The sequence below is a fragment of the Eublepharis macularius genome, chromosome 9 (assembly GCF_028583425.1).
Source record: "Eublepharis macularius isolate TG4126 chromosome 9, MPM_Emac_v1.0, whole genome shotgun sequence".
Lineage (NCBI taxonomy): Eukaryota > Metazoa > Chordata > Lepidosauria > Squamata > Eublepharidae > Eublepharis > Eublepharis macularius.
The window spans coordinates 93,009,397-93,020,614 of record NC_072798.1 but is presented as its reverse complement, the minus strand read 5'-3'; the positions used below and the strand labels follow the sequence as shown (position 1 = coordinate 93,020,614).

The 11,218-nt window shown below is 41.8% G+C and overlaps 1 protein-coding gene across 2 annotated transcripts; it reads right to left on the bottom strand.

The window, feature by feature from the left end:
* Positions 1-2,677: 2,677 nt before the first annotated feature.
* On the bottom strand, positions 2,678-11,214 carry ALG10 (ALG10 alpha-1,2-glucosyltransferase). 2 transcript variants are annotated; one of them, XM_054988466.1, is made up of 3 exons: positions 11,040-11,214; positions 7,422-7,616; positions 2,678-6,836 (listed from the first exon to the last, which is right to left on the bottom strand). In XM_054988466.1, the coding sequence occupies exons 1-3, from the start codon at positions 11,202-11,204 to the stop codon at positions 5,781-5,783; spliced, it is 1,416 nt and encodes a 471-aa protein (XP_054844441.1). In that variant the 5' UTR covers positions 11,205-11,214; the 3' UTR covers positions 2,678-5,780. The 2 variants fall into 2 exon arrangements, with proteins under 2 accessions (XP_054844441.1, XP_054844442.1); XM_054988467.1 differs by lacking the exon at positions 11,040-11,214 and adding an exon at positions 8,843-8,923.
* Positions 11,215-11,218: the final 4 nt, after the last annotated feature.

The window sequence follows — 11,218 nt, the reverse complement described above, 5'->3', positions numbered from 1 at the left end:
ATGCTGAAATCAAAATATGTGGAATCTTCCCTTAGATAAAGCTTAAATTTAAAAGAATCTTCTTTCCCAGCTGGAATATTATTAAGTATCATGTTTTTGATTGCTAGATAAATAACCAAGTAAAATGTTCTAATTTAAGTTTAGATTAAACTTCAAGATGCTAGGTCGAGTAATGGAACTAATATTTAATAATTTGTGGTAGAATTTAATGTGGATATATAATACATAGACGTTTATAGTTTCTCTTCCAGCATCCTCAACAATATGTGGAAGTATAATTTGTATTGCTTTGGACTATTTGCTTGGAATTGAGGGAGTTTTTAAAAAATGGTTCAAAGCTATACTTAGGGCTTTTGCAGAGATGACCAGAAGGTTCAAAGTGATTTTGACCCAGAAGGATATGTTTGTTGAGCTGTCTTGAGGATCATGGAAGTGAAGATACATTCTGAGTCTATTTTCTCTGTTTTTTACAATTATTGGTGATCTAAATAATTATTTCTGTGGATTTTGTTTCTTAACTTTTCTTTTCTCTCTCTCTCTTTTATGTTGGATGAGTTATATAATAGGCAATTGACAAGATCTGGCATATGTGAAAATATATAAAAATAAATTAATAAGATTTTCATCTCATTTGCTAACTGAAAAAACACAGGATTCCCAAAGTACGTAGCACAATACAACAGGAAAAATCTTCCCTGGAGGAACCAGGGAATGAACCTGGAAACTTCTACACACCAAAGGATATACTCGGCTTCGGAGTCGAGGATATTTCCCTAAGGCACAAGATCCTAGATAGAAAAAAAATAATAAAGAGGTGGTTCAAAGCAGCACTTGTGGAACAGAACTTGTGGCAGAGTAGAGAAATACGTTTACAATGTATTTTTTTCAAGATGCTTCAAAAGAAGTTGTACTGAAGTCCACTCCTCTGTCTACATGTTCATATGTTCCACAGAAATACAAATAAAAATTTCACAGTCCCAACTGGCAAGTAGACAAAACTCAATTGTGAAGGATCAAAACATGGGAGAGATGCAGGTTTCACCAGGTGTTTTTTTAAAAAAAAAAATAAACTGCACAGTAGCAGCAAGGGCAAGGACATCCTCCAGTCAGTAGCCATCTTCTATTTGTGGATACAGATACAACCTGCTTTCTGCGTAAATGGGAAGATTTCAGGCAGCGGAAAAACATATTTTGCTTAACTGAGTGGAAGCAAAACTGTTCTGGGGGAAGGACAGCACAGGGAAAGGAGAGAGGATTAAAGGAGAGTTCCAAAGGAAGAGCAATTACCTAAAATACAGCTTCACCTAACCGTCAGTTCCATGGCCACTAAAAATCTAGATTTGTAATGCTCTCATATCAGATTGCAATACAGGAACAGTGAGGGAAAACGAGACAAAACCATCTTCTTTTCACTCTTCTGCAAGCAATCTCTCTACTGATGCAAGAGAAAGGAATGTAATTTGATCTCCTCTCTCATCGGTGTCCTCTGACTAGGGTTGCCAGATCTCTCCCCCCTCCCAATGGGAGGGTAGGGTAGCTGACACTTACCTTGTGACAGGCACGAGGTTATTCTTTGCGCATGTGTGCCCCGGGGCTGATGCAGGGATGGCACTTCCAGAAGTGATGTCATCACGCCCCCAAGGAACGTACACAGGGGGCATGTTCCCTCAGTGCCTGCTGGTGGTGGGCAACCTCCAGGGAGGCTTATCTCCTGCCAATTGCCCAGGTTCCGGGAGGCACCTGGAAACCTTACCTCTGACCCATGGCTCTGTTAGTCCACAGGCCTCACAACCACCAGACTCAAAGTTCCTGGGCTCACAAAGGATGGTTTGAGAGTGAAGAACATGGGGAAAATCTGCAACTATTGTTGCCTTTCACTTACTGGATCAATGGATACAGTAACAACTCTAGAAACAAAAAATGGAAAGAGATCATGAAGCAACAACCCCCCATGCCACTTACATGTAAGAAATTCTACTTGCCTACCAACTTTGAGGAAGAACTCTATCCACCAGCTGTTTTAGTTTACCTCAGGATTCCTCAATTTAGTGTCCATGGATGGCATAGCACCCATTGGTATGTTTCCTGCTGGCCATTTGCTTCTTCAACAAAGCCTCTCTTCCTCAAAACAGAGAGACAATCCTGTCTTTTCTCCACTTTCCTTGAGTAGGAAATGTTTCAGAAAAGCCCAGTTGGCATCACTTGTGTATCTCCAGAGAGCATCCATCTGGAAACAGTTACCTCCATTTTAAAAAGATATTTAGAGATTGAAGCATCCAACCCTTTTGTGGAACCTCCCAATATTTTGATTGGTCCCACTCCCACAGCAGCCATTTTGTCATCACACCCATAACCTGTTCTCAACGTTGCGAAAGTACTATGCCACGTTTTCAAGGAAGATGCAACTTTTTTTTCAGAATGGTCTCTGTTTCAGGGTCACTAAAGAGAAGACCCTTAGCAACTTACTAACCTAGTGACTCAAATGAGTTTTCTTGGAATTTTTCTTACTAGCCCCTTTGTTTTTACTTGTATCCTCCCATTGCGGTAGACTAGAACCAATGAACTTAGGGCAAGTAATTTGTACAGCATAAAGGTCACAGCCCAGGCCTTCGTTAGGCAGAACCTGCCTACTATTTTTGAGCTTGTAAACGTCTCCAGCAGGTGCTGAATAAACCAATCAATATGTAAGCCTGTTTTTATTTCAGCATTTTCCATGACAGTATCCACACGTACAAAAAGGTTGGGCCTGATTCATCCACCAAACCAAGTGCTCTGACAGCATGATGATGGAGCGCCAGACTAGTATTTGGGATACCCAAGTTCAAATCCCCCACTGTGCCATGAAGTTCACTGGGTGACCTTGGGCCAGTCACATACTTAGCCTAACCTTACCATACAAGATGAGTGCGAGGATAAAATGGAGGAAGGGGTGAGACAACATATGTCACCCTGAGTTCCCTGTAGAAAGGTCGGTAAAAATACACTAAAAATATACATAGTTCCAAAGGTGGAACTCCCATGGATGCAGATGCATGAATGTTCCTTAATAGTCACAGCATTTTCCAGATTTAAAGAAATTAAACCAGGAATTTTTAAAAAGAAGCTCCAAATCAGATTTGCTCTACTCTTTTGTACCAAAGCAAACATTGCCTAGTTTTCTATTACATGAATTTTGTGTAAAATACTTTTATACTGAAACTTTTAATGGGTTTATGCACCAGAAATGGGCAGGGGGAGCAATTCTTCTTGGGAAAATACCGTTACATTTCAGAGATAAACATTTCATATAGGAGCATGCAAAAAATTATTTCCAAAAACACTGTCCTTTATAAACTGGCATTAGCGGGTGCAGTAAAACTGCTTTAGGGAGTGGACTGCATCTGTGCAGCTTTTTTTAAAAAGAAGCTCTAAGATATTTCTTTTTAAAAGTGATATGCATATGACTGCCATTTGTACTGCATCAATTTTATGAAGATGTTCATTATGTAACCCTTTAGGAGGGCTACAACCCCAACAAAGTGGGACATGCTAAAGTTCACCGACACCGGCTGGTTTAAGCGTGCTTGAGGGACAGCAGCCGGTGACTCGTGGTTTTGCCATCCTCCAGGCTTCTCCTTCTGAAAATGCTCAGATTTGTTTAAATACAAAGACACAGATTTCTGCCTGGCATAATTAAAAGATGGGAACTGCTAGCAAAAGCTGCCACAGAAACAAAGGAGTTCATTATATGGCTGTCATGAGTTTGTATTACTGAGGATTTCTCAGAGCTTCCTCTGATTGTTCACATTTTAATGGATATCCAAGCCTATTTACTCAGGAGGGCTGTATTGTAGGGAGGTGGTTTCAAAGATACGCTTCACTAACGAGTTACGGATCACAGACTTCACCAGTGTTGTCAGATGTACTATCTCTTGCTTTAAGTATGTGCTCCTAAGTACTACCTGTTGCTTTAAGTATGGCCCTGCTGGGTAGTTCTATGTTGTCTAGTGTCAGTTCTAGAACTGCTTATGCTCTGTTTCAGCATTTCTTCAACTCTGTATCAAATTTTTGCTAATGTTATGCATTTATTTACCCTATGGCCTTGACCTTGATATTGACTGGCCTATTTTCACACTATGTAATCTGCCTAGAGTCTCAGTGAGAAAGGCAGACTATAGATGAGAAATGGTATAAGTACAATGCACACAAATCCCGCAAGGCAGGCCACCCTCTGAAACAGGCAACCGCACCCTACTTCAAACCTATGTATACAGAGCTATCTACACCTCAGTTCAATGGGATTTAATTTCTAATCTGCCTGCTCAGGGTTGCAGCTGGTATCAGACAAAGTGAGCTCTGACTCAGGACAGTTTATACCCTGGGAAATGTTATGGGTCTCTAAGGTGCTACTGAACTCAAGTTTTGTTCATCTGGTTTACTTTAAACATGTTTTTAAGTGGGGCTTTGTACTTCTCTTTCAGTCAGGGACAAACTGGAGGTAAAGATGTGCAATCAGACCTCCCATTTTGGTTTTTACTCTTTAAAGAAGCCGGGGGGGGGGGGGGTGGGAATTAATAAGGAAGTGATGGTTGGAAAAGGGAGTTTTTAACCCTATCCCTGACCAAAAACATCTCCTTCCTAATCTATTTATCCCTCCTTTTCTCCAAAGAGCTCAGGGCAGTACAGATGACTCCTCCACTGTTTTGCCTTCACAACAACTCTGTGAAGCAGGCGAGATGGACTGACTGATCCATGATCACACAGTGAAGTTCACACAGGAGTGAGGACTTGAATCTAGCTCTCGGGTCCTCATCTGAGCATCTAGCCACTACATCACTTTGGCACCTTTGGGGCTCCCGAATTATTTTTCCCACGAAGGATTAACAGGATAGAATTAGATTAAGGAAATAGCACGAGAGGGCCCGGGCTGTCCTCTCCCAGTTGCAGAGCACCAATTCTATTCCAGTGACCCTGGCAGCAGCTCTAACGTTTTCTTTAACACGCCCCCCCACACATACACTTAAAAAGAACCTGTCACAAATATCCTGCATCACATTTAATCTGGTTTCCAGTGTGCCCTGCTGGCTCCCCTTGTAGTCTAACAGCCAGAATATTCTTTAAATGATTTGTGAATTAACTGTGGTCCTTCACTTTACAATAGATTTCTATAGGTCGTCCAACTCCTAATATTGTTTGTTCTCCGGAGGCCCAATTCTTGGGCTCATTTCTGATGCAGCCATATGTCATTTGGTCCAATGTCATGGTGCAGTCATGTGACTTTCAGCTGACCATTTCCCTGTGGGGAACATTTCATATGACTAAACCCATCCTGGAGAACGTTAGCTTTCAATGGACTTCCAAGAACTGACAAAACCTCTTATCTTTAAAATGCACATTTTCACCATGAAAATGCATCAAAATGAGACTGTGACAATAGAACTGTATCAAAAACTACCCAATTAGCCTGATAAGCTACACTTTCTCTTTTTGTCTCTTCTTGAGCACTGGTGGGCACGTGCATACAAACATACTGAAGAATCCTCCTGTTAGAAGACTTTGGTAACAAAACTGGTATGATTTGAGAAAATCCTAATTTCACTTTAATCTATTTCCCTGATATCACATTTATTAATTTCCTGATGTTAACTTTATAAAATCAATCCAATATCTGTACATCACATTCAATCACAGTTATTAAAAAATCCAACATGTTTTGTTTCCCTTAATAGTGTCTCTAAACTTGCAGTCTCTTTTCGAAGGCAGGAAAGTCCTAGAAATTTGGCCATCTTGCAAGTGCAAAATTACCACATAAACCTCTGGAGTTCCTCATTATTCGGCCACTGAAATGTTTTGTTCAAGAAGAAATGAAAGGTCACTGCATTTATCAAGAGATAAAATGCCAACTCAAGGAGAAGTTTCAAAAGTGACGGCATGGGAATGTGCAGCCTATACATAATATACGGCAAAATGAAGTAACGGAATTCCAGAAGCTTCTGAGGAACCGTGGATGCCAGCAAACATACAAAATAGACCATGTTCCAAAAAATGCTCTTTGATTTTAACATGTCTGTAAAACTCCAGCCAGCGAATATATAGACCGGAACTAACACGTACTTCACGAGCTCATGTCTTTGATAAAGTTTTCTCCATATGTAAAATGGATAATGTCTGTTATCTGCAAGCAGATACTTATGAACGTACGTAAACTTCCAGACCAAGAATAATGAGACAATGGTGAGGATACTGTATTGCAACAAGTGTCTCTTCACGGAACGAAGAAAACTGATGATTTTGCTTGGAGTCATTAGGTGAGGAAAGGAAAAAAAGAGAGTGAAGGAGAAGAAGTAGAAGATCTGAGGGAAATGCAGGCATGCTTCGTGACTGGTCCTGTCACCCACAACTATGCCACCATTGAGGACGATGAAAGCAAAGAAGACCACCGCCATGCTAATGTAGGGCCAAGTCAAAAGAAGAAGAGCGGTTAAGTTTTTAAAGGATGCAGCATATTCAACAAGGAAACGGAAGACCCTGATGAGTTCTGAAAACCATCCCTTTGGGGGCAAGCTCTTTTGTTCTTTGTTTTTCAACAGTTCTGCCCTCCAGGCTTCGCTCAACTTATTTGCAATGACACTTCCGCCGCAGAACACAGTCCATATGATGTTGGTCTGACGAAACATGAAGCCGCAAAATCCAAGCAGGGCTGACGTTTTATGATTACCATAAAGGCACATTAAATAGGCAAACAGAGTAAAAAAGGTGGAGCCCGTGTCGGTATAATAAAGGAATGTAAAAAAATAAAGAACTGGAAATATTGCTAGTGCCAAAGTTGAGAGGATTCTCTGGAACCCAGAAGCGGCCTAGGAGGGGAGAGAGAAAATGAGAAGGGGGGAAAAGTTAAGATTACCACTTCAGTTAAACATTTAAAGCAAAATGAACAATGAACGCAAGGTGCTTCTACTGTCCAAGCTCCCCTAAACTGAAAGTGAAACGGTGAGCAGGTGTTTCTAATAGCTTATGGGGAGGGAATTTAAAAGTAAGAATCTGATTCCACGTGTCAACGCACAGTATTTCTGACCAAATGGTCAAGAGAGATGAAAGGGACTGTGGGCCTAAATTTTCTTTGGACCAAAAAGACAATGGCAGTAAAGCAGTCTCACCCAGAATGCTAAATCTCCTGATTTAACAGTTGCAACAGTAATGTGAGTTCAATGTCACTAGCACAGGCACAGTGTTATGAACCTGCAAATGTTTTTGTTCACCGTATGTGCAAAAAGCTTAAGCGCCATAACCCAGGAAGCTACAAAGATTCATGTTATTGCAGATACAGATTAGAATGCAGTCTCATCATAGTGTGAGGAAGCTTTGTCAAAATTTGACAAGTTAATGGTGCTACTGCGTATAGGAAGGATTCTATTTTAAGGATAATAACATTCGCACAGTACCTTTTTCTGGTGTATCCGGCAAAAAAGCAAATATAATAAATAGACGTTCCCGACGCCGAAAAGGAGATTAATGAATCTGAGCATCCCAGTAGAGCAAACGATGCTTCCAGACCATCCAAAAAGCCACGCTGCAGGTTTCACAACTCCAACGGACACCAAATACAAACCAGGCAGTGTAGTGATCATAGGGTCCCACTGTTTTAAAAAGTGAGAGTAAGACACTGAAATTAAAACTCTCTCTCTCTGTGTGTATATATATATATATATATATATATTATACGCCTTTTAATTATATACATGCCCTTTAATTATATATATACACATATAAAATACACATACAAACAAAAGAGATTGCTAAATTTATGCATTTTGGGAACCTCACGCTTCTTTTCATCATTCTTAAGTAACAAGGGAAGCTGGGGCTCCTACATCTCCCCTGGACAGGAATGTAAGTATTTTAGGTACATGTGGAATTTACAGCACAGTCCTTACAGTGCAGTCCTTCTAAGCTTACTGTTGTCAATGAGTTTAAAAATGTGTGTATGCTTTGTTTAGGATTGCACTATCAGCCATCTCACCACAGGACTAGTAAGCAAATCCCTGCTTGCACGTTACAGAAGCAGCATCACAGAGGAAGCAAACATCTCTCTGCTTCTCCAACTTGCTTGCAAAATGTGAACTTGTCAAAAGGCATTTTTTTAGAACATCTATTTTAGTTAGTTCTGTTATACAGGAAGAGCAGCTGAATAGAGACACCTGCATCAACACCATGTAGTATTAGGAAGCTAAACGTCAGTGACCGCATTATTTTATTCATTTATGTAGTACATTTTTATTCCACCCTTCCTGGCAGGAACTCAGGGTGGCCCATGATGTTCTGTCTTCCTCCTTTTTATCTTCACAATAACTCTCTACCATCCAGTAGCTCTCGTTGTATTTATTTACTGGGCACTAAGTTGCCATTTTTTTCACTGTACAAAACATAATTTCGCACATACCATCTAGTGCCTCAATCAAAATTTCTCTTACTATATTGTAGTTGATCTTTTCAGCCATTTTTAATAAAAATGAATCAGGTTTTTTCAATTCTCCATTTTAAATTTTAGAGATTTTATTCTCAGCTCCTCTCTCCTCCCGCTGCAATCTTTCTCAATAACCGTACTCATTTTTGAGTAGTTCTTTTTCCTCTGCTTCCTTCTTTTTAGTGGTCCTTGACCTTCTTCCCACCCCCCTACAACGCAGGGTGGATAAAAATCAGTGGGTTTTTTAAAAATAAAAATTGGATTTTTACATTTTAAAGTGAATTTTGTTCAATAAAAATGCTTTTTGGGGAAAACTTTATCTAAAATTGTTTTTTTATTTAAGATACATTATACCCCAAAGGTTATACAGTTCACAGCTGTATAAATAGACTCACACACCTAGGGAGTCTGGCAGGGGGGTCTGAAGGGAATGCAGGAAAGACTGGTCAACTTCCAATATAGATCAAAGCAACATGGGTGGTGAGGGAGCTGGTGATCTGCAAAGTCAGTGCCATGTTCATCTTCTTACTGGAGGAAAGAACGGAAATTACATTCATAGCTAGTATAAGCTGGTGGCCCTACTGGAGGAGAAGATACAAGGCACACCTATCCACACTCCAGCTTATTAGGGAAGGTGAACAGTTCTTGGACAAAACTCATGAAGCACTCTTGGGAGGTCAACAGGAGGATGAAGAGAAAGTATCTCAGGAAAAGGAACAGCACCAAATACTTGCATTTGATGAAGAGTGCTGTGGTTCTCGAAAGTTTATGCTACAATAAAGTTGGTTAGTCTTAAAGGTGCTACTGGATTCTTTACTAAATACAGGAAAGGGGCATGTGGAAGAACATAACCCAAAGGAGCAGGAAAATCAGGAGATATGCTGAGCCTTTATTGCTGAGCAATCAGTTTCAGGACCTCTCCATAGATACTGACTCTGGACTACTGGAACAAGAACTACTAGCCAAGACTCCATGAAGTAAAAAAAGGAAGTGTCTCAAGTCCCTGTGGATAAGAGGACTTGTGCTCCCCCACAATAGGAAGAGATGAAAGGGAACTCTCTACAGAGGGTGCTGGAGGCTTAAGTGGAAGAGCTGGCTCCCAATATCTCAAGGCAGGCTGAGGGGGAAGGAGGCTGCTGCGTCTCCTGGGGGTGCCAGCTTTCACAAGCAGAGCAATGGCCAGAGGCCATCCAACTGGCCAGCTAGAGAGACAGGACTGGGGTGCATGCATGCTTTAAGGAGCTGCCGACCTCCAGGTGGGGCCTGCAGTTCTCCCAGAACTACAGCCAATCTCCAGACTATAGAGATCAGTTCCCTTTGAAGAAAATGGCTGCTTTGAAGGGTGAACTGGCATTGATACCCAGCTGAAGTCCCACCCCTCCCTCCCTAGCTCCACCCCAAATCTCCAGGAATTTCCCAACCTGGTGTTGACAACCCTATCTAAGGAAGAACTTGCCCTGTGGGCAATGCTGGTTCAGGGAGCGTTCTGGATATTCAAGTGCCGGATAACAAAGCTTTTACTGTATTTACAAATACTGAACATGATCTTGTGTTTTATGTTTTATTGTTAACCGATATGAGAACCCTGCATTTTATGTTGGAGAGCAGAAAGGTTGTGTGCAGATACTCCAGTAAGGAGTCCCAAAAACTACAGTAAGTTTAGAAACGGATCTCACTTCAAAAAGCTTTGAGAATCACTAGTCCGTACAATTTGCGTTCTCACCCATTTTAAACACAGAGCATGAACTGATGGGGTCTCATTAGCATGGGTATGGTAACCCGGCAGCAGCTACAACCCAAGCAGGGAGGGGCAGGGTCTGAGTGGGTCAAAGACTGGACTTTATAGCCCTACGTACAAGTTATGAAATCTGTGCGATTTGTGTACAGCCTGTGTGTGATTTCTTATATGTACATAGAGCAATTCTTACATTACCCTGAATTCATGTGTGGCTGAATGTGCAATAACTCTACTTTTATCCATGTGATGGTTTTAACCTGTTCATACATTTTATTTATTCATTCATTCATTTATTTATAGTCTGCCTTTCTCACTGAGCCTCAAGTCAGATTACATAGTGTGAAATTAGTACAATCAGTATCAAGGTCATTTCCATACAACATCAAGGGCATTACACTGAATGCACATACAATTGTTTGAGCAAAAAAACCTGATGCCTCTTCTATTTAAAAATAAAACCTGGAAAAATAAATCGCATGTTCAGCTGTGCATACAGTGAAGACAACCTAAGAATTACTCAACAAGAGTACAAAGAAAAACGAAGCTCAGCCTGCAAACACGCAGGGGCTCCTTCTTACAAACGGCGGGACATGATTAGCACGTGTCCCCTGTAACGTGTGTCCACACAGACCCTAGAAATAAGTATATTGCTGTGGGGGCAGAGGAGACGCCTGTAGCCAACCGTCAGGGCCTATAAACGGTTGGTCTCGTGTCTAGAGTGGCCATTTCCGACCTTCACAATGTGAGGAGCGATGCTGGGCCTCGGGGCGGCGGAGAGGCTGCTGCTGCTGCGCGCCCTCGCGGAGCCATGCAGGGATCCCCGGCCGCCGCGCTGGCTCAGCCCGCCCGCCCGCCTACCTGCTTGAAGCGGCCTTCGCAATAGGCCTGCGCCTGCGGGACGTGGAAGGCCTCGTCCATGTAGGGCGCCCGTTGCTGGCGGTTGAGCGCCGAGAAGAGCAGGCAGGAGACGAGGAAGGCGCCGCTGAGGGCGGCCGAGAAGCAGTAGGCCTCGGAGCGCTCCATGCTGAGGCGGCTCC

Excerpts from the sequence above, each read along its gene's own strand:
- ALG10 (XM_054988466.1), bottom strand. The coding sequence starts at position 11,204 with ATGGAGCGCTCCGAGGCCTACTGCTTCTCGGCCGCCCTCAGCGGCGCC. Across the intron at positions 7,617-11,039 it reads GCGAAGGCCGCTTCAAGCAG|TGGGACCCTATGATCACTAC; the intron begins GTAGGCGGGCGG and ends TTTTTAAAACAG. Across the intron at positions 6,837-7,421 it reads GCCGGATACACCAGAAAAAG|GCCGCTTCTGGGTTCCAGAG; the intron begins GTACTGTGCGAA and ends CTCCCCTCCTAG.